The 26850-nt window shown below is 41.0% G+C and overlaps 1 protein-coding gene across 3 annotated transcripts; it reads left to right on the top strand.

The window, feature by feature from the left end:
• The first annotated feature begins 2347 nt into the window (after window positions 1-2347).
• On the top strand, window positions 2348-26277 carry LOC148012067 (F-box/kelch-repeat protein At1g67480-like). Of its 3 annotated transcripts, XM_087669733.1 has the most exons (5): window positions 2348-2767; window positions 2894-3271; window positions 3406-3577; window positions 3860-4908; window positions 25565-26277. In XM_087669733.1, the coding sequence occupies exons 4-5, from the start codon at window positions 4331-4333 to the stop codon at window positions 26190-26192; spliced, it is 1206 nt and encodes a 401-aa protein (XP_087525859.1). In that variant the 5' UTR covers window positions 2348-2767; window positions 2894-3271; window positions 3406-3577; window positions 3860-4330; the 3' UTR covers window positions 26193-26277. The 3 variants fall into 3 exon arrangements, with proteins under 3 accessions (XP_087525859.1, XP_087525858.1, XP_087525860.1); XM_087669732.1 differs by lacking the exon at window positions 3406-3577; XM_087669734.1 differs by lacking the exons at window positions 2894-3271; window positions 3406-3577.
• Window positions 26278-26850: the final 573 nt, after the last annotated feature.

Genomic DNA, 26850 nt, shown 5'->3' with positions numbered 1-26850 from the left:
GCGTTCCATGCACACATAGAATGCTAGTTATAATTATAACTAGCGTTCCATGCACGCACGGAATGCTAGTTATAATTATCATTGCATCCAGTGATTTGGACTAAAATGAAAACACATTTACCTTTTATACATGGTGTTAATTCAAACTATAACATTGCAACAACTAAATGCCATTGAAGTGTTGCTTGAAATTTTCTATTCTATAAACAACTTTGTTACTAATAGCAACAGATCAATGCAAGCCACGTCATTTGATGTCCCTTTCAAGATGTGCTCATTTAGACGTGTATGGAATGGGCCTTTTGTGGTGCTTTCAAATTTGTCTAATCAATAAGCATATAGGTGTAGATAGATATACAATTTAGTGCAAAGTGTCAAATCTTTGTCAGCATTCTGGAAATATTTTTTAAGAAAACTATACACAAATCCTCCAACAGTCAAGAGCCCTTACCTAGTGGGCCAACTACACCTTTTTAGCAAAACTTTCCACACCCAATGTGTAAACAAGGGCGCACTATTGCACACAAGAGCATTGCCTTTTTTTTTTTTCGAGAGAGAGCACTCATTTTCTTAAATTTTCTAAGATACACTCTTCTTTCTCAAAAAGCAAGATATCCACACATTTTAAGGCTAAGTGAACCACTTAACTAAAGTTAACCGTAGGTAAATTTTTAGGACTTGCACCACCTTGTCACTACACCATTGTATAAGCATATGCCCTAATGGGCAATGCTAAGAAATACATGTACCGTTTTGAGGGTGGGTAGAGGCTTTTGCTTGGTGTGAAACCCACTTTATAATTTGAACAAGTTTTTTCTTCATGCTCTTGCAAAAGTCTAACTAAATTGATGTATTTTTAAGAAATAAATTTTCCTTTCACACCATTTTGAGAAAGCTTTTTCAAAACTCAAGTATGCTCTACGATGAAGTGAACTTGTTTTTTCCCAAACCTTGATCTCATTCTTGGGAGCTATTCCCTTGAGGGGTTTCCCAGAAACAATTGCTAAGGGTTTTTAGAAAAACCTAGAAATCAAAACTTGACATGTAGGAATGTTTTTTATTTTTTGGAGAAAACTATAGATTTGATTTGAAAACACTTCCTCATAATTTTCTATTTGAAAACCCATGCTTCACCCCAGCCGAGGCCTTGTCTCCTTTGCATATTATTGGCTACTAGAGGCATGATTTTCTAATGAAAACGAATGTGCCAGTAAGGAGCAAAAGGTAGACGGGGCCAACATAATAATTACATTTAAATAGGCATTTGGAAATGAACTCGTGTGACCCTAAACTTAATTTGAGAATTAGAAAATAGGGTGAAAACTAGTTTTTAGTTAAGGCCCTCCTCCTTGGTTCATGTGTTAGAAAGTGGTTTGATCTTGTAGCCTATTGGTCCAATCCTCGTGAAGAACATTTGTAACATGTGCTATGGTCCAGCATACAAAGTAACGGCTGTTCATTTTTGGCCTGCCTCCCTTTTAGGGGTGGTTATAACGTTTGATTGTTGGGGGGTTGAAGAATTTTTCCTAAGGAGATTATTTAAGAAATTGGAGAAACTTCATTGGTTGTGTGATTGAATCTTGCATGTTAATAATAGATGTTTCTTTTTCAATTGCTACTTTTGGTGCTTTTTGTTGACAAGCTCATAATAGTAAATTTATTTACTGAAGCTGATTTGAATTTGTAAAAAACTTCTTTATAGTTATATTTTTTAGCTATCATTATTATTTAAATATTATATAATATGTGTAGGCTTTCCGATAAGGTTTTATCACATGTTCCTTTTTGTAAAGCAATTATTGAAACTTTTGAAGGTATTTATTGATGGGAATAACACATATAAGATTTCGAAAGTTTGACCTCCCACAACTCACACATGCTCCCAATTGGATTAATTGGGCTCTGTGGTGCTAATAGTGGCCCTCCTTTTTCTTAGAATGGCCTCTCGTCCGGATTTGTGTGAATCGAGACGTAGGGATGGACTCGTGTGAATGCGATCCAATATAGTTTGTGTGTGTGTGTGTGTGTATGTATATATAATATCAACATATGGAGTGGATAAGAACTTGGGAATAAATCTAGGGGAGACCAGCAGCCAAATCCGGAGGAAATCAAGCTTAAAATCTAACAAACAGCCAATTAATTAATCACTGGCAATTGTAAAACCATCCAGATTTAGTTCAAAGCTTGGAGGATTCCCGGGTCAAATTTGTTAGCTTTTCCTGGACTCATGACTCATCAGTGAGTCACCAAGCCCATCTTATGATTGCACGTTAAGCAGGTCAAAACTCCGTTTAAGTATTATTAATAATCCATTCCAATAGCACACTTCCTCTTATTGTTTTCACTTTGTGTAAGGAGATCTGGTATTGCAGAACTTCATTGCATCTCATCAGGGGGAGTGTGTCTATGTCTCTGAGGGCTCTGCAGAAGGAGATGATGAAACAGAGGCATCATCAGCTTTCAAATCCTTAAGCCAACCAACATTTGATGGAGAATTAAAGGATGTGAAGCTTTAAGTGCTGGAGAAGAGGCAGAGATGGCAAGGTCGTGGAGCCCAGGAATGAGAAAAGAAAAGAGGGATTTTGAAATTTGGTCATGAATGAGTGGCGAGTCAATCATGGTGCAGTGTGCACAGAGAGAAAGAGAGAGAGGGAGAGTCTAGAGAGGGTATGTACTATGTCCAGCAACAGAGGGGGCCTAGTAAATTAGCTCATCATTCATGCCCTGCAGCTATCACTACTGATGTGTATGATTGATGGAAAAGGTAAGCCTGCTTTCTGACATTTGTCCTGATCGTCTATTGTTGTTGGGATTTGAGCAGAGAGAGAGAGAGAGAGAGAGAGAGAGAGAGAGAGAGAGAGAAGAAACCAGGGGCAAACAATGTTGCCAGGCCCACAGAAACAAAGAGAAAAGTGATCCTATTCCTACCTCTTCCTTTTCTTCTCCTCCAGACATCTGCCTTGGCCACCATTTGATCTCAGGGAAACAGAGATTTGTCTTTGGAAGCTGATTCCTTCTCTTTGCTGCATATGTCTGTCCTTTGAAGCTTTGCTCCAGCAGATCTACAACTCTTACCAACTTGCACAAATTGGCGGTCCTCTGTTCCACCAACTCTGCATACTCTGTTCTTTGTGCATAGTTGGAAGAAGCATCCTCTGCTCCTCCCATGGCTCCTTTTGGCATAGTTTCAGCCTTGCTCAAACCCATCGACCAAAGGCCACTGCAAAAGTCTTAAAGCTCTGCATCTAGTGCTCGGATTTCACAGCAGGTAACCGAATCTCTTCTCTTAGCTTTCGGCTTTTTAGATGAATCTATTAGCCTTTCTTGTCTGTGAATAGCACAATGCTCTCTGGTTCGCTGCGTTCACTCGAAGCTTTTGATATTTTTCCCATGTTGGAAAAGGAGCCCTTTCTCCGTGTTTGCTCCCATAGTGTTCAACATACATGAACTCTTGTTCTGGAGGGACTGCATACCTAGCTAGGCGCGGTTGGGAGCGGGGGCTGCCAATCTCACCCTTGGCTACAGTGTTCAACATTATGAGCTTTTGCTGGGAAGGCGGCGCATACCTAGCCAGGTGCAGTTGTGGGCAAGGGATTGCTAGTCCCCACCCCTGGCTAGTGTTCAACATCATGAGCTTCTGCAGGGGAGCCACCCGGGGCTGGCAAGCCCCTGCTCTCAACTACACCTAGCTAGGTTTTTGCGGTGGCTCCCAAGCAGAAGCTCAGGATTTTGTCTTATTCACAATGTGGGAATTATTGTGGGGATTTGTCTAAAGTTTCTTGTGAATTTTGTTTTCATGGTGAACTGTCACCTGTCTTGTTTGTGCCTGACACAAATTCTACGGTTGTCTGTACAGATGCATTATCTCCTTTGACAGCGGGAACCAAGAACTTCTCCATTTGGAAATTCGGGTGTTGAGAGCCCTCAGTACCATTTTTTGACAGGACAGACGAATTTCTAAGTCTGTGGCAGGAAGTTGGGAAATGTTTTTACCAGCAGCTGTTTTTCTGGAAAATCTAAGAGTCTCTCACAAAGCCACCGTCTTATCAGGCCAGAGCACTGAGAAGATGAATTTGCTGCTCATTTGCTTCCTCAAGGGTGGCATAGCAAAGCAGCATTTCCATTTCAGTCCTGATTATCATGAAAAGTGTTGTTTGGAGTCTTTAGATGGCAAAGCTTCATATCAGCAATTGAGGCCCTGGTCGACGTAGTATTTACCCATCAACCTTGGAGAGGACTTCAGCTTTCTGTCGCAGCATATCTCTATTTTGTTCACATTTGCATAGTAGCTATTGAAAACCAGAAGCCAATCAAAGGGGAAAATAAAATGCTTTCAGTTGAAGCTGGTGGGTTACCCATGCCAGCACATATGAACCTGAATTCACATTGGGTCCCTTGCAAGACAATGCCTCATGCCCTTGCTGGAGGTTTACCAGGAAGCCATCTCAATTGTCATAAGGATATGAGTGTGAGTGCTCATCCCACCCAAACATCCCTTGAAGAGCAGGATGGGTTGCTTATACCTGGTCTTCCAGATGATGTTGCAAAGCTATGTCTGGCACTGGTTCCACGGTTGGATTTCCCAGCAATGAGCTGTGTCTCTAAGGCGTGGAAGGCTCTTCTACAGAGTAGAGAGTTTTACCACGTAAGGAAGGCAGCTGGTACTCTAGAAGAGTGGCTGTATGCTTTAGTTGAGGAGAAAAGATCTCAGACCAACCGCTGGCAGGTGCTCAGTCCAGATTGCAGTCAGTGGAAGTCTCTTCCACCAATGCCAGGGCCAGTCAAAATTGGTTTTGGATTTGTGGTTGTTGATAGGAAGCTTTTGATTCTGGGTGGGGCATATGAAGAAGCCAATGGGTTGAGAGCTACTTCAGAGGTGCTGAAGTATGACTCAGCACTGAACAGGTTATGCTTTACTTCTTGGGTTTGTTATCTCATTTTTCAGTTATGATGGCTTTTTTAGTAGGTTAGTCTACATGATTTAATGAATAGTATTAGCTCTACAATTTATACTTCTTTTGAGATATGCATTACTGATCATATTGCAAATTCTAAGATCTAGTTTGCAAGGATTATCATTTCTACATGAGTGACATTCATATCTGTACGAGGGAACCAGAAAACTTTTGACTGATGTTAGCATATCTTTTCTCCCAAGTCAGATTGGTTTTTCTCATTTGATGATTCTGTTTGTCCAGATATTTGATTTTAAAACCTGTGTCAGTTTGGAACTCAGTTTTATATTGTGGGTTTTGTCTAAGCAGCTTTACTGGAGCAAATGAGGGCAGTAGATATAACTTCCCTTGGTTTATTGCTGTAGTCAATGTGTTTGAAAACCTAATTGTATTGAGTTTCCTTTTCCGATTTTCATGATGGTTTTGTTAAAAGGATATTCAATTTCAAGTGATAACCCAGTCATTGAGTTTCACAAGAGCAAGGGGAATTATTTGAAGCATGTATCTAGTCTACCAATCGTTTTCCCAATTGTGGAAGATTAAGGAATGACTTCTGGCGACAATGATGGTGAGTCAAGCCTAAGGACTATATGTCAGGATTGATAGTGACCATCATGGATATTCAAGGGCCAAGGGGACAGTAAACGGGTATGTTATCTAAGTGCATCCCCAAGATGGGCTTGCACATGATAGGTAAACTTGTAACTCAGTAGCATGGACAACATGTGGCAGATTAGAGTGGTTATGCGATCGTTTATTTTATTAGCATGGACAACACATAGCAAATTAGAGTGGTTATGTGGTCATTAATTTCTGTTCGACCATGACAAATATCAGAAACAAACATCATGAAGTGTGAGTCTTTCCTCTACATGTGCTCATAGGCTCATATTGGTTTAGTGACTAGTCTGTGCTTGTAGTGTCTGCTTGCTTCCTTTACTGTCATGCACAATTCTAATTCAGAGCTATGTCTAATTGACACACTCCATTGTGGCAGTATTACTTTTTCTTGAGGTTCGAGGCAACATCTGATATTGTTGCCAACTAATAGTTGCAAGCTGCATGACCAGTCAAAAGTCGTAGTGCATACCGACATATTATGTTAGATACAAGCAGCAGCTTGCAAGCTGTAGTTGTTAGAGTAAACTTTAGTTGAAGCCACAAGAATGGATGGTAAGAATAAACACTGCATATTGGATTTCCAATGACTGTTGAAGATTCATTGCAGAGCAACATGGTGAGTCTACAATTGACCTCTTACAATTTTGCATGACACAATCCAAGAAAATGATCATATAAGTTGTCATCATGAATTATGGTATAGCATTCAACATCATTTTGTCGAATCATTTTGCACCAGATACTCACCAGCATTGAGATTGAGCTACCCAGATAAGGACATAATCTTCATTGTCAAGTGAGAGTTTGAGTCTACCAGCTTAGATGCCTTTGAAAGATAAGATGAAGGGGTTTAAAAGTTCAGCATGCTTATGATGGTTTCTCATGATGATACCACAAAAAGTGTCAATAGGAATAGTAAGATATCATCAAAATGGTATTTTGACCTTCTTGGTTGAATATCTATTTGGAGGGGTCAGTTGTGAAATATAAAAAGCAATGTATCTAGAGAAGAGGTTGCATAAAAAAATGCAAAATTTGATGGAGATGCAACTGCTGCCATACTCATCACAATTGATGCGTGCCATGGTTGCTACATATAGCAATTGTCATGACAACAACGAATTGGGGGCTGCAACTTGATACATGCCACAATAATTGGGTGGGAGCACAAAGGTGATTGTGTATTAGCCCAGCAGTTGGACTAGTAGTAGAGGAGGATGGAGCAGGACCACAATAGTCTAGGAGCTTGGATTAGCAGCTCCAAGTCTGGTATAATATTTCTAATGGCAGCAGAGAGTTGCATAAGGAGTATTAAGTGCAGGAGTGTGTGGTGTAGCAGCAACATAATTGGAGCTGAGACAACTACCACGTGAGGTGGTTAGACTCGAGCAACATTAGGCTAGAAGCAGTTGGTGGAAATGCAGCCAAAAAGGAGCAAGAGGCTGAAACTATGGATGAAATTTGTGCTCAATGAGGGAGTTGAGCAGAGATGTTGCCATTGGAAACGTTTAGGTAGTGGCAGCCAATGCGACCATGCTAATGATTTTGTAATGCATTGGGCAGCAACCATTGGGGCTTGTGCTCTCTCATTTTTGATAAATGTTGGTCCTTTGAACTTGCCATGGGATATAGAAATTTTCAATAGATATAGAATAATCCGTAATGATATGATCCATCTCCTCACTAGGTACATTTACAATGTACATAGATAAAGCAGTTGCTCAGAGACAATACGATGTGGGTAAAATGGACTTTTGGAGGTTTTGGTGGGACTTGGAGCTTTTGGAGGCCTATGTTGTGGTAGGTTAATCATGCTAGTTGGAGTAATCACTACATATGATTATGTCTTGGGTTGTGCATGGGTGGAGAAATTTGGGGTCAACCAAGTTTTGGTTCCACCATATTTCAGGTCAGCTAGATCAATGGCCATGTCAACCAAATTTTTGGTCACATGTTGATATTGTTTTCTAGATTTTCAACCTATGAATGGCATCCCCTTTGTGGTTAGTACATTTGCTTTTAGTTTATGCTTGTTGCCTTGTATCTATTAATACAATAGTAGGTTGTTGGGATCCAGATTTGCATCATGTTTATTCTTAGCTTCTTGTTAGAATGATGCGGAGTATGGAAGCAAAAAGGTAGAGCTTTTGTAGAGATGGAGAATTGATAGAAGATATGAACAAAATTGGAATTCACAAAGCAAAATGCAAGAGTGTGTACAAAAGCAAGGATTGTGGGTAACAGGGAGAGTGCTTGTGGCCTTCCTTTCTCCAATAGGATGGTGTGCTTGTATTATATGATTATGAAGTGGAGAGCAAGTAGCTTTAGATAGTCAATAATAATACAAAATAAAAAGAAGGTCAAATAGCTTGTTGGGCTTGATGGATGAGAATTAAGTCACACTCTGCATGTGAAATCTCGAAGGGTCTGTCGACTCCATGATAATTAGAAGTCTCTCCCCTAGTGTTGGAATCTTGTTGGGCAAGTTGTGAAGCCCACTCGTACTTGGTTCTTGGCATAGGGTATAATGGAGACTGAAATGGTGTAGAAGTGTTCAAAGTCATCTTCCCTTAGTTCCTATTTTTGGTGACGAGCTTTTCGATCCAGAGCCTATGTTTATTTAGAGAGCACCTAGCTTTGATACCTTATAAAGAAATACTTATCTACAGACAACAAACACAATCGTATGACAAAGCACAAACTGATAAAAAAACTTTGTAGGGTTTGGGTAACTCAGAGACAATGAACATTGAAGATGAATGAATGATATTTAATATATATGATGCTCAATGATGTAGATACACTATGCAAGTTGAATACTAAATTGTAAACTCTCAGGTCTTTAGGATTTGAGGTTGAGAGTATGAGTTGGAGAGAGTGTCGTAAACTAACAATTCTCGAAATGCAATAGACAGCCTTTGAATGTGTATGGTAGTAGGAAATGTAGATTTGGAGAGATTGGTGCTGGACGTGATTGGGATAGCTTGAATAGTAGACAATAGTTTGAACAGAGTTTGGACTTTGAATGAGGGGGGTGGACAGCAAAGGGAAAATAGAGTTGTTTATCATAAAATGGCAGGTTGATGACAAGTTGGGAGCTACAAATGCTAGTTGGTTCAAGTTATACAGCAACAAATGCAGGTAGAAGATTGGTCATACATTGATTGTGATGACTTGGAGAAGTGGAAGCAGGTTGGAAATTTGCTACCAACATCTATGCATAGTAGATGGAGGGCTAGATGAGCTTGAATTGGGATATCCTTAGAAGACAAGGTGTGGATAGCAAAGATAGGGCGCCAATAATTTGCAAAAATAGATAGGCTATATAGCTTGAGTGGTGGGCAACTTGTCTATTTATAGACGAGTGGATCCTCCCAAATTAGGGTTTGGCTTATTGTTATATCCCCAGAAATTAAGATGGGCGCTAGTAGTATTGGTCATTGGTTATAAAGTGACTTAGTGCAAATACACTAAAAAGACACTTTGGGACTAGGGCAATTGGAGTCCTATTTATAGGACTCAAGGTTTGATTGTGCATGCGTATCATTGTGTGATTACCATTCTTGGACTCTAGATGCGTTGGCCAAGACATTTGTGTACGATTTGTGTGGGTTGGTGGTACGAGATGCCAATCCTTGGGATGTGGTTATGACTTGGAGTGCTCTTAGTCCCTATTCTTGGGGGTGACCCCATTTGGCTCTATGATTGGGAGATGAGTGTGATGACATTCTCCTAGGATCCAACTTGCACATGAGACATGATACAAGCCACATTCACGAATATAAGGGGTTGGCTAAAGAGAAAAACAAATGTGACAAGGCGAACATCAACTCATGGGTGGCCAAATGGATAGCTTATTTTGATTTGTATCAATTTGATGATGCTCATGTGAGAGTGTGCTGCGGAAGAGGAAATACGAACACGGAGGGAGAGAGAGAGAGAAAGCAGAAAATAAGGAAGAGAAATCTGCATTGACTGAAATGAATGCTGAATACACTGAAATGGACTGATCAGTCCCTGCACGCAGCCCACAGCGTCAGTGAGGGCACCAGATCAGGCTGATGATGATGGCAGCACCACCACGGGGGAGAAGGAGTGTCGGAATCTGCAAGAAAACAAGTGATCAAGTGGGGAGGGGGGCTGCCTATAAATAGGCAAAAGGGCAAACCCTAACCCTAACCCTAAAATGGGCGCAAATCCTAAAATGGGCGCAAACCCTAAAAATGCCAGAAAATGGGCGCCCCACAACAGTGACCAAAAAGTGGCCGGGCAGCCAGTGGCTGCCCACTAAAAGAGGCCAAAAAGAAATACACATCCTAAGACAGCCAGCCGAGAGTGACTAGCCTCCCCCATCATAACACATGACAGACAAGGCAGAGCTCCTAATGTCCTCGTCTGACTCAGACTGAGGCTCACAGGCAGGAGATGACAAGGCATGACAAACATGACTGCTAACAGCTCAATGTATTTGGATAAATACAAATCATATTATAGTGGAAGGCATATGCTTGGTGGATAGAGCAACACACCAAGCCGAAAACATGGGTAGATTTTTAATCCTTTTTTCGGAAGTGTTTTCTTATCGACACTCAAATTGAAATTTTTTGTAAATTGTTTGAGCTTGACATGGGGAAGAAGACATTGGACACATATTCAAAGGAATTCAAAGATCTTGTTCGCAAAACAAAGGCTTTGAATGATCCTTAGGTGTTACCCTACATGCACTATCTTTTTGGAGTGTCGTCAGACTACCAAAATAGGTGCTTTGCAATCCATTACATTCATTAGAGGAGGTCTATATGTATGCAAAAAACTTTAATAATGCTTTGGTTGCTAGTAGAAACAAGTAGTCTATGGGAGGGTCCCATCAAGTTGTCTCTACCTTCAAGTCAAAGAAAATTTTTACCCCCGCAGTAACTTACTAGTCACCTTCAGAGTTGTGTAAGAAAAAGGATAGTAAGCACAAAGTAGCTCATAGCGAGGATTGCTCAAAGGGTCCTTGCTTTGCGTGTCATCAGACAGGACACTTGCAGTGACGGAGAGTGTCCTCAGTATAAGAAGGTGAAGTTTGCTTCAAAGGATTCGGTTAATATTGTTGAAGCTCTAGGTATTTCTTTTGAATTTTTTTGGAAAGACTATTTTGTCAATTTGTGGAACATATTGGATTGAAGAGCCTTCAATGGTATGAATTTTTGGTGGTATATTAAGAGATACTTTAAGTGACACTATCTGGGACTTGTTGGAATACCATGGAGTTTGTCGCCTAGACTCCTTTGAGTCTACTTCGTATAGGAAGGTTTTGGTCATAATGCACAAGGATCAACTTGATTCTGGGTCCCTATAGAAGGTAAAGTGTTGAGAAATCCCTTACCTGCAGTTTGTGTTTTGCATTTTGCATTTAGGGTTTCACAGTTGACAACCCCAAAAAGGGGGTTGGGCACCCACAGTGGGGCACCACCCTAGATAGTCGGCATTTCCCCTTTGGGCGCCACCCTAGACAATCTCTTACCTATTTTTAGGTTGCCTTTGTCACTCATTCTTCACGGTTGATTCATTCGGTCCGTCACCTCTTCTCTCGAGTCTCTCCACTGTCCTCACACCCCTTCATGAGGACATTCGTGGTTTGTGGTCGTTTTCGTCATCTTCCTTGTGCTATGGCACCCTTGTTCCCTTGTATCACATTCACTCCATGATTCAGATCTTCATCATTCCCTTCATTAGAGTTTTTTCTCTCTTCTCTTCTCTTCTCAGTGTTTGCCGAGTTCACTCTGTGTTCGTTCCCGCAAACCCTATTGTCTCATTGGTATGTCGTATTTTGACATGGTATTTAAGCTAAATTTGCTCAAATAGCGGTAAAGATCCTCCACCCTAGTGAAGGCAAAGACTGGTGGCGGGTTTGGCATCCACTTCTCTTTTTCCGTTGCATCAACACCTTACCTGGTAGTTGCTCTCCCTTGCACATGCTGTTTTTTGCATGTGTTTCAACTTGCTGATAATTGGCGGCTCCTCCTAGTCAGCCGGTGGCTCTTGCTGTTGGTGGATCAGCCAGTCTGTTGGCGGCTGTTCTCTACAATCGATAACTCTTTTTGATTTGTTGGAACTTGTGTTTCCAACTGGCATCTCCTCCTTCTTAGCCGGTAGCTCCTCCCTTCAGCTGGTGGCTCCACCATATTGCTACACCTCGCGTTTTTCTGATGGCAGTTCTACCTAGTCTGTTGGTGGTTCAGTCTGGTCTGCTAGTGGCACTTCTTGTTTATTTACAGCATTCTAGCAGCTACTTCTGTTTGTTGAAAGTTGCGATTGCAGTTAGTGGCTTTTCCTAGTCAGTCGGCGGCTACTCTTGACTACTAGTTGCAACCTCTTACTGCTGGTAGCATCCTCCTCCCATTGGCAGTTCACTTTCAAGCCTTCCACTACCCTCCCATCCCTTGAAGCGGATATTGCAGTTTGTGCTTCGCAATGTCCTCACACCCCTTGAGGTGGACATTGTGGTTTATGGTTCATGGCTGACATCTTCCATCTCTTTGTTCTTTAGCAAGGCGCATTGGTACCCATGGCTTCTTTACCAACCGATGACCAATCTATTGGGTGCTCTTATTGTGGCATCATTGGACACACCATCGATGCTCGCTGACTTTGACCTTTGCTCCCCATCCCTCGGAGAGTATGTGTCTCCCACCTGGCACTATTTGTGCCACCTCTCTTTTTTGGGCCACAGATTGTTTTGCATTGGCTATTAGAGTACTATGCTCAAGGTAATAAGATGTATTTGATGCGCACTAAGTCCTTTTGAGCACATGGAGGATCGATTGGTGCTATGATCTCCAGGAGATCTTTGCAATGTCAACAACAATCTTTTCCCACCTATTTACGGGTACAATGGCTACCACAGCCCGCGGTTTTGTAGTCCGCTCCCTTGAGAGATAATGATTGTTTGATATTGTCTCCTCGTTAGTCCGCTCCTTTGAGAGACAGTGGTTGCTATCCTCTTCTTGGACTTCCTAGTCCACTCCATTGAGAAGCAACAACTATTATCCACTCATTGCTCAGCCTGAGCCCCACCCTTCTCCACCCTCGCCTACTTAGGTTTGAGAGGCCATCTTTGGGAGTTCTTCACCACCCCAGATACCTTCTTCAGCACAACTAGCGGCACTTTCTTTGTCCTCAGACTTTTCAGAGTTTGTGATCATGAGTTTTTGGATTCCCTATTTACCTCGGAGGGGGATTTAGAGGGGGTAAATCTTTCTTTGCCCTCCGAGGGGCCATCTACATCTACAATGACTTCAGAGGGGGGCTCCCTTTCCTCCAGTTTCAAAGGGGTTTCCCACCGACCGCTTAGTCCTTTGCACACCTTGGTAGAGGCCTTTTACCTTCTTCTACCCTTGGATCGGGTGGCTTTCTTCTAGCGGTCATTTCACCTATTGATATCCACGATCTCAAGGATTTATCTAGATTAGGGCCTTGGAGGTTCAGTCGTGACTTGGTGACGAGGCCTTTGTATTCCTTTCTGCATGGATGTATGAAGCTAGTGGCTTCTCTCCTGAGGGTTGAGTTTTGGGTTCTCTAGTTCACTCTGTCTACTGTTCTTTATTGGAGGTTACCTTTCAGGTGGAAAATTTGGATCTTAGGGATCCTCTACATCTTTTTCCTCCTCTTCTTCTTGCCTTGGTCACTTGGTCAGCATGGAGCCAAGGTCACTTGGTCAGTATGGAGCCAACTCTCAAAATCGAGTACGAGCATATCCTTATGGTTCTCGAAACCACACAAAGGTTGACATTTCTCCTATACATTGCATGATTTCATCATCTTTGTGCTAGGGCTCTTGGGCAAGTGAACAATGTTTCCCACAAGGGACACTGTCCAAGTGGCACTTGTTGCATGAGCATTCTTCAGTTTGTAGCATTGCATCTCCACCTCACTCTTCTCTTGTTCCCCTTTTTGGGCTTGAGAGGGGATGTTGAGAAATCCTTCACTTGCAGTTTGCGTTTTGTGTTTTGCGTTTAGGGTTTCACAATGGATAGCCCCAAAAAGGGGTTGGGTGCCCACAGTGGGGCATCACCCTAGATAGCCGACGCTCTCCCTTCAGACGCCACCCTAGACACTCACTTGTCTATTTATAGGCTGCCTCTGTTACTCATTCTTCACGGTTGATTCATTCAGTCTATCACCTCTTCTCTCGAGCCTCTCCATTGCCCTCACACCCCTTCAGGAGGACATTGCGGTTCGTGGTCCGTGGTTGTCTTCATCATCTTCCTTGTGCTATGGCTCCCTTGTTTCCTTGTATCACATTCACTCCATGATTCAGATCTTCATCATTTCATTCATCATAGTTTTTTCTCTCTTCTCTTCTCTTTTCAATGTTTGCTGAGTTCACTTTGTGTTCCTTCTCGCAAACCCTACAATCTTGCTAGTACGTCGTCTTTTGATAGTAAGGTCATCTAACTATCATCTAGCATCAGTCTTTGAGCGTTTGCTTTGCACAAGTTTATGCGAACCAAAGCGGACCTATGTTGCACTTGGTTCAAACAGAGTGAGAAATAATGGGGAGTACAGGATGTCAACCCCTTTGTCCACAGGGCATAGTCTCACTTTGGTATCCTAAAATGACACAAAGCCAAGATTCTACTTGCTTTTCGAATTGCGTCAATGTGTGATTTCGTAACTAACGCAACCTTGAAAAAAGCCCTCGCTTGATTGAGACCACTCAACCTTAGGACAAACCCATCGAGGGTTCCATCCTCTTGCTTTCCTTTTAAGACGGGCGTTCTTTAGTTTTCTAATTACCTACCACATTTATGTGAACATGTAAAAACAACTTCTTTAATTATTCTTTAAGCATTGGTTTTATTCATGTAAATTAGTTAATAACACTTAAATAAGTAAGCAATTCTTGTCAAGTAGTTTTTTATTCGTCTTAAAGGTTTATCTTATTACAATATCTTTTTTCGTCCATGAGGACGAATTTGGAGGTACAATCCGCTAAGTTTCTATCATGAACTAGTAATAGGGCCTTTTAGGAAGACCATCTTGGGCTTGTAGGGGTTAGATAGGTCCTAGGCGTGTAAGAATTTATGGCCAGACCCTCCTAGCACCCTTGTTGCCTCATACTTAACATCCTTTTTACAGAGAGACCTCTTGCAAAAGGGGCCGGTCCTAGCTCCCGATGCGGTTAAACAAACCCCCTTGGTGTAGGGTTTTTGCTACTAACCTTGAGGGAGATTCAGTATGTATCCAAGAATCTGCCCATGTGAGAACAATATCTCTTTTTCAAAATACACAAACAAGGCAATTGGTCTATCTTCAATTAGGAAATCGTCTCTTTTTCCAAAGCAACAAGTATATCTTAAAATCATTTCAACAAAGTCAAAATGAGGATCCTAAGAGGATAGCTATTTTATATATATGAGTTTTAAGCAAGAACAATTTTCAAAGCAACAAACATATCTTTAAATCATTTTAACAAAACAAAAATGAGGATCCCAAGAGGATAGTTATTTTACATGTATGAGTTTTAAGCAATGTATTGTCCTTGAGAAAGAGATAAACACAATCCCAAGTATTTTCTATGGGAGAGTTACATCATGCCTTGAAGATAATGTTTCTAATAAGAGGTACAATGTCCTAGTTGATTTACTTGGTTAATCTAAGTCAAGTCTTTCAAAACATTCTTTTTCATTACAGGAGTTTATATGCAATAGAAGAATTTGGGAGGTTTACAATGCGGATGGGTAGTCATCGTAGCCTCAATTGTACTCTTTGAGCCCGCTTACACTCAAAATGCTTTTCTAGTTTGGGTTATGCTCTCGTTATCGTTGAAGCCTCTAAAGCTTTAATCCCTTGATTGATGGATCTTGAGCACGTGTAGCTGGCCCTTTTAAGCTTCTCTTATGTACTAATAAAGATTGAAGGAGTTGTCTCACTTTCTTGAAGCTAGGCATTTTGATTGTAGGGCCTTAGAGCTTTGATGATGGCATATTTTCTCTCTCTCTCTCTCTCTCTCTCTCTCTCCCCCCTCTTTTTTGCAACGTTTCGGGCCCCCAAAGGCAATGTCAATACCCCAAAGTATTAAGGCTTTATATATAGCCTTAGAGAGGAGTACCCCTTCCCTCTTCTCTCTCTCTCTCTCTCTCTCTTTCTCTTTCTCTCTCTCTTTCGCGCTCTCGCTCTCGCTTGTTATTGCCATTGAGATTGTCTAGATGTTGGGTTGCATGGTAGGGAGGTCATCGACCTTTAGTGTTGGGAAAGTGACTACTGCTAGGGATGCCTTTTTCGATGGTGATGGCAGGGGGTACATGGCAGCTGAAGAGGACATGGTGGTGGTGTGATGGCAGGAGTCAATGAGGTACGACAAGATTTTTATAAATTAAAGTTTTAAAATTTTCTTTGTAATCCCTTCCCTTAAGCTTTATTTCACATGTGGTGGGGACGGGGAGAATTGAGTCATTGCATTTTCTTTCCCTTAGAGGAATTGAGATGTCCTCATTTGGAAAGAAGTTGGGGACATTGCTTACATAGCATTTCTTCATTAATCCAAGTGGCATTCTCTTTAGGATAATCCTTCCATTGGATGAGATTTTCTCTAATGGTCTTGCTTCTTAGGGTTCTCTCTTTTACCATTAGGATAATCCTTGGCTTGGTATTACAACTTTATCTCAAAAGAAACTGGGGACATTACTTAGTGTTTCTTTATCAATCCAAGTCGCATTTTCTTCAAGATAATTCTTCCATTGGATGAGATACTCTCTAATTGTCCTGCTTCTTAGGGTTCTCTCTTTTACCATTAGGATACTCCTTGGCTTGGTATTACAACATGTTGATCATCAAGAATATGATCAATATTGGCTATATAACCTTTCAATGGACTACCATGAAAAACATTGTGAAATTTTTAGTGTTTAGGAAGTTGTAACTTGTATGCATTGGGTTTGAGACACTTGATAACCTTGTATGGCCCATAGTATCTTGGGCTTAGTTTCTTGAATTGCCACAAGGACAAGGAACTCTTCTTAGGATGAACATAGATAAAGACCAGGTCTCATTCCTTGAAGATTCACTCTTGCCTTTCTAGATTAATATAAACTTTTTGTCGATACTTGGGTGGCTTGGTTATCTTGTTTAGAGGTTGGAGAGTGGCATTTTAGTATGTTTAGTCTACAAGAGAGGAGGAGGAGATGCTGTTGGTCTAATTTGCAGCCATTGGAGGAACTTTTGAGGCAGCTAGGAACAGGAGAAGACCAATCAACAGCTGGCGACAGCATCTACAGGCTATTGAGACATGGGAGCAGCAGTAAATGACTGATTTTCTTCAGTTCTGTGCATCTACAAGCTATTGAGACATGGCAACAGTAGTAAATGATAGATTTTCTTTAGTTCTTCGCGAAGAAAGTATAAATTTTCTCTCTCCTTAGGATTCTCTTTTATCTCTCAGTTTTTCTACAGCCTTGCACCAAAGATTGCAGCATTGAGATCACCAGAGGTTGAGAAATTTCAGATTTCTTTGGTGTAAACCCTAATTTACAATAGAAACTAGGGTTTAGCAACAACCTTGGAAGCGTGCCAAAAATTGGAAGCTCCAAGACTTGGATTCAATAGGCTTGAAGCTGTTTTTAGGCTTTAGCCTATTCTAGTGGAGGGACCAACAAATAATTGAATTTGGGGCATTTTCCATCTCCATCAAAGCGGGTGAAGGTCAATTGATTACCCAAATCAAGGGGCAAATCAGATTAAAGACTTACTGGTTGTTTTGACAGCAAGGAGAGTTGGAATACCGAAAGGGATTGTGAGAATCCCATTGTACATTAACTTCTTCTTCAATTAAGTTAAATAAATACCGAAAGGGACACTAGTTTTGGGGTCAATAGGGTGTCCAATGTCCAAGATTATTTGGTAAAGTGTGAATTTCAGTTTTGTGGATTTGTTAGTTGCTGTAAATAGTGCTTAATTAGGTTATTTACCACCCTATTCGAGGAGGAAGGCTGGTTATAGAAGATCCAAAGATGGTAAACATCACTCTTAATTCTCTTCCGGAGTCTTACCTTGGATTTTGTTAGCTTGCCTTATTTTCCGTATGTCAGCGTGTCATCTATTAGTTGTGAGCTGTGTCAGAGTTTAACGAAGACATAGGACTACCATTTCAGTTTCTAGCCCTAGCCACATTGCAAGGCAGTTTAGAGTTTCTGCAGCCTTTGCTAGCTAGCTTCCAGCCCTAGCCACCTTGTGACTTTGCTTGAGGACTGCCATGTCAACATTTGTATAGTTTTTTTGTTACAGCCGCGGATTGCATTTATTGCAGTCAGCCCAATTAGGGCTAGTTGGCCAGATTTGGTTGGGCAATTTTGTTGGTTTCCAGCTATTTATAGCTGGCCATTGGTTGGGGTATTGCAATCTTTTTCTCTATCATGAACAACGATTGCATACTCTCCCTCTCCATCACCATCATTGCCTTCGTCACGGTTAGCAATGCTATCATCATTATTCAGCGTGATTCGGTTTTCTCATTGGTGCCTTAGGTTGGATGTAGGGACTGATCAATCCTCTCATTTGTATTCAATATTCTTCTTTAGTTAATGTTTATTTCTTTCCTTTATCTTTGATTGTCTTTCTCTCTCTTTCTCTCCATGTTCATGATTCTCTTTTGTTGTATACTCTCACATGGTATCATTGCCAAAGTGAGTTATGGAGCTATCCCTTTGGGAGGAGACCCCTAGGTTGAAAACATAGTTTTTAGTGATATGCTTATTGCTGGAAACATAGATTTTTTGTAGGTAATTGGTCCATACAACTTAGGTGGGACATCTACAGTCTTTTCTTCGCGGAGGTGTAGCTGATTTCCACTGTTCGGGGTCTATAACAAAAGACTGATTTTGTGGGTGTTTGCGAGTGTTGAAGATATCTAATCATTGGTTCAATGGCTGTGACGACTTTGACAAGGAGATTTCTCATCACTCCTCTGAAAAGCAACATAATCATTGTGAAGAACGGAGGTCTACGAGCCCTTTTGTTTGGTCTCATCGATTGGAGCACCATTCTTTTTCTCCTCCCCCCTTTCTCCATGTTTCCCATAGAGCATGTTCTAGTAGCTTTAAATTTTCCCACTTGGCACCACCTATTCAAGTGCCTATTCTCCCTTCTTTACCTAAAGAAGACCGACTAGATGGTGTTAGAATATGGGACAAACCATAGAGACAATAGGATTTGTAGAAGAAACACCAAGTGTGTGGCAAACACTGAGAGAGAAGAGAAACTCGAAAAACACAAAAGAAGATGATGAAGCATCGCATCATGGTATGTGAAGAAAAGATGATAAAGTGGAGCTGAAGCTCAGAAGATGATTGCATTGTCTTGTCTTAATCAAGTGGTAGCACCTAAAGGAAGTCTAATTGTAGAGGGAGCGAATTTTAGTCCTTTGGGCAACGGGCTATCAAAGTAATTATTGGAAGGTGAAGGACAATTGTTGAGGGAGCGAAGCGCGGTCCTTTAATGTTATTAAGGATGAAAAAGATAATCACCAATTGTCGAGGGAGCAAAGCGTAATCCTTTGATGCTAGGAAGTGGACTAGGTTGCAAATGCAAATACTTGGGTGTGTATGAGTTGCTAAACGCAGGGAGAGTAGTCTAGATGTTGATGCTTGGAGGAGGACGATGATGCCAAATGTGAGGTGTGAAGCTAGGCTGCAAATGCAAATATTTGGAACTATGTGCATGACACCAAATGAGTGGAGACTGATGTTAGATGTGGATGGAGTTGACGCCAAGATGGGAAGATGATACCAGGTGGCTGAGGAACCTTTGAACTTGCCAAACGTAGATGGTGGGGTGATGCTAGGTGTGGGAGAGGTGATGCCTATTGATGGAGATCCTCTTGGAGTGCAAAACACAAACCTAGACTTTGTCTTCAAATGGAGGGGAGTTGGTGCTAGGTAGGAAGATGATGGAAGGTGGCTATAAATTGCAGTGTCCTCTAGTAGGGGTATGAGTAGCAGTGGTGAGGAGAGAGAAGAGTGTCGGAATGATGAAGAGAGTGGAATGACTGTGCAAGCTGGATGTGAATGAGGGGTGGTGCACCATTGTGTGGGTGCCTACTATTAAAGTGCGTAGAATGAGGGTGACAGCCCTTTTTGAGGCTGTTAGTGTGAAACCCTAAATGAAGTGATTGAATTAAAGGAGTGGTTTTTCAACAAATGGTTCTAACTGTTCGCTTTGGTTGTGTAAGATGGAATGTATATTTGACTCCTTTGCATTGTGAGATGGTGGATACCTTACCTTTTGTTGAGATTCCAACTCTCCATGCATGTGAGGATGTATTTTGGGAAAGATACATTGTACTGTCTTCAAAAAGCATGGTGCAATGCATGTTGTTTGTAAGTTGCAGCTTATACACTTAGATATATGTGGTTCCATCAGACACGAGCTTTGGTTATGCACTTTAAATACTTGATTGCAAAGCTAGATACTAAAATATGTTAAAATGTAGACATTTCGCATGGATGGAGGGGGGGAATACCTATCTTGTACATTTGAGACATTTTTTGCTTGACAATGGTATCACACATCAGGCCATTGTGAGGATGACACCTCAATAGAATGGTGTGGTTGAAAGGAAAAATCGGATACTTGTGGAGATGGCTAGATGCATAATGAAATCTAAGGGGTTGCCACAGATTTTGGCTCGAGGGCTTTCAATGTGCTCATCATGTGCTGAATCATGCACCTACAAAGGCATTGAAAACTTTCACTTCTTTTGAGGCTTGGCATGAGAGGAAACCAAAGGTTGACTACTTTCATGTGTTTGGATGCATAGCCTATGCTCATGTGCCAAAAGAGCTTCGTGGGAAGCTCAATGCTAAGGCAAAATATGTATCTTTGTTGCCCACAATTAGAAAAGCGAGGACTATCAATTATATGATCCATGCACTCGCAATGTTTTTGTTGGCAGGGATGCTATCTTTGCTGAAAATGCAGCCTTTTCACACGACCGGTTTAAAATGCTATCCATGCATTATTTTGGCGATGTTTTTGAAGGTCTTTTATCTCTTGTTTTGGGATTTGAGCCTACTATGATCATTAACAAGTATAAGATACATTTGGTCGCAAAAGGCTATGCTCAAAAGAAAGTTATAGATTATAAGGAGACATGATGTGCTATGGTTGAAAAGTATGGTTGGAAAGTGCATAGTTGGATGTAAAGACTGTGTTCTTGAATGGTGACCTTCATGAGGATGTCTATGTTTCATAGCCTCTAGGCTTTGTGGTGAAAGGATAAGAGCACATGGTATGCAAGTTGCATACGGCTCTTTATGGTTTAAAACAAGCTTCTCATGCATGGTATTCAAAATTTGGTGCTTATTTGGCTAATCTTGGGTTTAGAAATAGTCCAAATTCTCCCACTATCTACATTAAGAATGAAGGGGAGGACCTGCTAAGAATATATGCTAGGGTTTGCACTAGGGAAACATAAAAAGTATGACCATGGTTGAAACACAAAGATTTAGACAGTGATGTGCAAAACTCAAAGTGCAAAAACACAAACAGAGACAAAGAAAGGAGAGCTCTCAGAAGTGAATGAATCAATGTAGTAAATGAATATAAGAATGTACAGAATGCTCAAGGGCGGAGCAATGAGTGTTGAAGTGTGACTTGCATTGAAGACAAATCCCAAGTTTTGTAACCACGAGTCAGAAGTATCGGAGGGTGAGAAAATCACAAAATGTTGATCACCAACGCAATAGGCAGTGAGGCAATAGTAGAGGAGGAAAATGATGCAGACAGCCACACTAGTTGGCAAAATGCATGCTGATTCCATCGCTAGATGGAGATTAGCTTGTTGCTAAGTTTGAAGCTGTAAACGCAAGCTGATCCGGGTGATGATGATGAGGAAGTTGCAAGTGACATTAGCTGGCAGCTGAAAATGCAGCTATATGAGGCATTTAAGCAGCAAAACGGCAAACAAGATGGAGAAGCTAGGTCTTGGAGAGGACGGTTTTGCAATTGGTAAGGGCTAGATAGCATAGGGATGGTGGTTGATGGCTGAAATCTATATGTGGGAGTGAGAAACTTGCACACAAGGATAGGGTTGAATGATAGATAGCCTCTCTATTTATAGACGTGGAAGGATCCTCCCAAATTAAAATTTTGCAATGGGACACATAAACTCTCTAGAATCGCTCTTTATTTAATGAAACTTTTGGTAATTTACTATTTTGGGGCTGTTTTAAAGAGCTATCAGTGAGTAATGAATTTTTAGCTCAAGACTTGCTGGTTATCGCTCTATGTAGATGATATGTTGGTCACCAACCTAAAGAAGGATAAAATTGTAGATTTGAAGGCTAATTTGAAACATGCTTTTGCTATGTTAGATATGGTTTGCTTAGACTAATGTTTGAAGATTTAATTTACCCAAAATCAGTGTGATATCATTATGTCATAGTAGTTAGAAACTAGGTGGGGGCCCTTGTATCTCCCCTTCACGGGACGTTACCCATCTTAATATTGTTCATGCCATTGCGCACTTAACTGGAAGTTTCCCATAATTTGGCTAGCCATTTGGCCCCCAAAACCTAAGGTGATGGATGACCTCCGGTCTATCCAATTATGGAAATCTTTGTCCATTTGGCCTAGGATTCAAACCTAGTCTCAACTCATCGCCGTTGCACTGATAGTGAGCTAGTTTTCTCTAGTAAGTGTGGATTGCATTTCCAATACCTTTCCTCAAGCCACACCTTGGTTGAGGTCCTAGTGCCAACCGAGTTGAGCAACTTGAGCTTTGATATCAAGTTAGAAACCAGGTGGGGGCTCTTGTACCTCCCCTTCTTGGGAGTTCACCCATCCTAGTATTGTTCATGCCATTGCGCACTTAATCTAAAGTTTTCCATAATTGGGCTAGCTATCTAGCCCTCAAAACCTTAAGGTAATGGATGACCTTTGGTCTATCCAATTATTGAAATCTTCCTCCATTTGGCATGGGATTCAAACCTCGTCTCAACTCATCACCGTTGCTCCCATAGTCAGCTAGTTTTCTCTAGTAAGTGTGGATTGCATTTCCAATTATAGTCACAGTATGTGGACAAGCTCTCGCATAGGTTCAACATGCAAGATTGTAAGCCTATGAGCTCATTGATGGAGCCAAGGCTAAAGTTGTTTGTGCACGATAGTATTGGGATGCTCGATGTTTCAATTTGTAGCTAGGCTGTTGGCTTGCATAGGTTCAACATGCAAGACTGTAAGCCTATGAGCACTGTGATGGAGCCAAGGCTAAAGCTGTCCATGTATGATGGTAGTGAGATGCTTGATGTTGCAATTTACAACTAGGTTGTTGGTTGTCTTATTTACCTTCGCAACACATGCTCCGACATATAGTTTATAGTATCTCAGGTGAACAAGTTTATGCACAGTCCACGGACAGTACACTGGCAAGATGTTAATTGGGTCTTTTGCTATTTGCAAGGTACTTAGACATGCATTATTTTTTCTCGGGGGGAGGGGGCGGGGGGGGGAGGGACTTGCAACTATAGGCTTACAATGATTCAGATTCGGGCTGGTGAGTTAGACACTCAGCAATCTACTAGTAGACATTGTTTCTTTTTGGGGAGTTCATGCATTTCATGGCTTAGTAAGAAACAACCTATAGTGGCTACCTCGTCTTGTGAGGCTGAGGAAACAACAATAGTTGAATGTGTATGGTTGCGGAGATCTTATGGGAGGGTCCTACATTCTTTTTTTTAAAATGGTTAGAGTGCTATTACGGTAGCATGAAATCTTGTGCTTCATGCTCACACGAAACACATTGAGGTTCACTATCCTTATGTTAGAGAAAGATTATGTAGGAGAGATCAGCTTGGTATATGTTCCTACATAGAAAAATATTGCGGACATTTTCAGCAAAGCATTATCATGAGAGAATTTTGAGGCTTTTCGAAAGGCCTTAAGCTTACTTTGGCGATTGATCTTCCTTGTACTTCATCACATTGGCATTGTAGGGGGATGTTAGAATTTGCCAATTTTGGGTAGTCCCCAAAGTAATTTGTGTGGTGAGGACACTTATTATAGTGTCACTATAGGGTGTGTATACCTAGTTTCTTATGGCATTAAAGTACTGACACTAGGCTCTGGAGTGAATAAACTTCACTCTAGTTAGTTGGTGGAAGTGTGATTAGGTCACATCTTGACTTAAAGCTTAGTTGTATTGTCACCTATCATTCAATTTAGTTTAGCAAGTATGTATTCCGTTTTGCTCTCATGCCGTCTATTATCTACTATTCACTCTCATTTCTCTCTCCTCTACATCGGGTATTGTTTCCTTTAGATCCAACTTGCATAGGAGGGATGACACAAGCAGTACCCACGACAATGGACATAAAGGGAATGGACACTAGATTCACAGGAGCCATGACATAAGTTGTACCCATGACAATGAACATAAAGGGAATGAACAAAAGATTCTCTCCTAGCCATAGAGTCAAACAGGGTCACCCTTGAGCTTGGGAGCTAGTAGTTTACTGGGTCACAATCACATCCTAGGAGTTTGCATCCCATATCACTAGCCCAACTCCATCTAGTATATGTGGATGTGTTGGCCTACGGGTCGAGTCCAAGAATTGTGATCACACAATGATATGCACAAATGGGCCTTAAGTTCTATAAATAGGACTCAACTGCCCTAACCCTTTAAGTGTCCCTACTACGATTGCACTTGGTCACTTTGATGACCATTGTGACTAGTGCTGCTAGTGCCCATTCAGGTGTCCAAGGATGTAACAATATCAGTAGTCCAATAAAAATAAAATATAGATTGCTTAATATTTCTGTCCTCAATACATGGGTGGTCACAATGGGTCCTCCAAACAAACGTATGGATAGTACCAACAATTATGGGGTTAACATTGTATGTGGAGAAAGCATGGGAGCTGAAAGACAACAAAATGAACCATGTTGCATGACAAAATACACTTTTGGATGCGTGTGCAATTTCACATGTCTAATGTGAAGGGACAAGATCACATAGCCTGCAGTTGCTGTTAAAGGAGTGAACTCAGTTCTTGTTTGAAGATCATCTATGGACATCTCTTACCGAATAATTGTGAACAATCCTGTTAGAACAGCACAGTTGGTTTGGCTGGAATATGAAGGGTTTCTTCCTAAAAGGCCTATCGACTGGTGATGGTAGGCAACAACCTCAGTGTGGTTCCACTGACCATCCTGCCGTAGTCTGGGTGGTCCAATCTGTATTTTAATCACCACATAGGAATGTACCTCAAACTTGTCTATTTGCTGTCCATAGTGCACTCACTGCTGTCTAAGAAATGCTTGATTGCTTCTGAGCTTGGGTGGGTCTTGCTTGTAAGTCTGAAACTATTGTAAACTAAGGGCGTTAGCTTGACCAAGCCCATCGGTATTGCATGCTACTTCCATAGGGTGGACATTGTGTAGATGTGTTGGAAGTTGAGACAGTTAAAAATCGATCTTATGTCAACCCAATGATAGCTATACCTGTTAATACTGAGCCTTCACTTACATGATACTGTGCTTTGATATGTGAATGAGAATAGACAAAGCAAGGAAGCTATCACTCATCTCATAATGTTTTAACTGGTTCGTGGGTGGGACACTTTTTAAGTGTTTGTTCTGACTACCAATTGAATGTACTTAACGAGTATTTTTCTCATTTCATAGAAGCTTTTGTAGCGCACGGAAAGGGTCGTCTATTTATTCTCATTTGCACTGTGGTCTATGCTGTCTCACAAGTTGATTGTTCTGATTAGTGTTCATTTTCATTGCATTGGACTCTATATTTATTTTTGCACCTTATAAATTTTCTTTTCTATGGAAAATGCCACTACTCTCGGAGAGAGGTCCTTTTTCACAAGCAATCGAGTTGTTGAAAACTGGAAGGGACCATACTAATTCCTTCTCCAAGTCCTTTTAGCTCTGCCTTATCTGCCACATTAATTTTTGAAAAATGAAATGGCTTGAATGGTTTTTATGTACAGGTGGAGCAAAGTGTGTAGTATGCACATTGCAAGGTATGATTTTGCTTGTGCTGTTCTGGGAGGACTAGTCTATGTTGTAGGAGGCCGTGCAGAAGATGGGAAAAATCTTGCAAGTGTTGAAGTATATGATCTTCAGAAGGATGAATGGAGTGACATTCCAAGTTTGAAGCGAGCAAGATGGGGATGTATTGCATGTGGAATAGAAGGAAATATCTATGTGATGGGTGGGCGGTCAAGCTACACCATAGGTAATTCCAGATGTATAGCTGTTTATGATCCTGCGACTAAACGATGGGATGAATTGAAGAATGGATGTGTCATGGTTCTAGCTCATGCAGTGTTAGGTAAAAAAGTTTACTGTATTGAGTGGAAGAACGAGAGAAGGTTAGCAATGTACAATCCAGTAGACAACACATGGAAAAACATTCCAGTGCCTTTTACTGGAAGCCTGAATGTGGGTTTCTGCTTGGGCAGTTTCAATGGCAAACTATTACTTTTTCCTAAGAAGCCAGACCCTGTCTGTAAGACCCTTGTTTATGATCCAAGTGGAACAAGGGAGTCAGAGTGGCAGACATCTGCCATCCGCCCACAGGGTTCTTGCATGTTTTATGCAGCTATAACAGCCTGAATGTCCAGTGGTGGTTCAGGATGGCTGCTAGATAAAAAATGAACCAGATACTTGTAGAATTTATTTTTGCCATTTCTTTTATCAATATCCAAGCATATTATTTTTTTGTTAGGTAGGTCTGTGAATCAATTTGGCAGGCAAACCTCTAGATCACTAAGAAGTTCTGTTTTTTACTTTCTTGGTTGCTTTAGGGGTCTTGTTTTTTGGGGGTACTCAAATCCACTTTTAAAAGAAATTCCAAACACAAGCAAGTTTTCTGGTTTTTTTCTCTTAGAGATTTCTTTTTGTGGGGCTCTCATCCACACTTTGAAGGTGTCCATCTTTTGATGGAACAAAATCAAATATTCAATTTCAAATGTAAACAAGTTATAATGCAGTTGTCTGATTTACATGGCCATTCTTTAATGATGATGATGTCATTAAAGGACACTCATAAATGAAAATTTCCTTTTTTCTTTACTTTTGAATTCACAACTAGTTTGTATTAGAATCTTTCTCTTAAGTGTTGGCTGATTTAAAGAAAATGGAACATTAAAGGGGAGCTACAATTGTGAGATTTCATGTGAAGTATTGTCCCCATCTTGGGGCTTGTCAACCAAACTTTAGAGTAGGTCATGTAATTGCTCTATAGAATAGGCCAATGAACTTGTTTAGAGAA

Source organism: Lygodium microphyllum, chromosome 27 (assembly GCF_053477565.2).
Source record: "Lygodium microphyllum isolate KBCC chromosome 27, Lygodium_microphyllum_v1.1.10, whole genome shotgun sequence".
In the NCBI taxonomy this organism is placed as follows: Eukaryota; Viridiplantae; Streptophyta; class Polypodiopsida; order Schizaeales; family Lygodiaceae; genus Lygodium; species Lygodium microphyllum.
This window is presented reverse-complemented; position numbering and strand designations above follow the sequence as displayed.

Excerpts from the sequence above, each read along its gene's own strand:
- LOC148012067 (XM_087669734.1), top strand. The coding sequence starts at position 4,331 with ATGCTTTCAGTTGAAGCTGGTGGGTTACCCATGCCAGCACATATGAAC. Across the intron at positions 4,909-25,564 it reads TATGACTCAGCACTGAACAG|GTGGAGCAAAGTGTGTAGTA; the intron begins GTTATGCTTTAC and ends TTTTATGTACAG.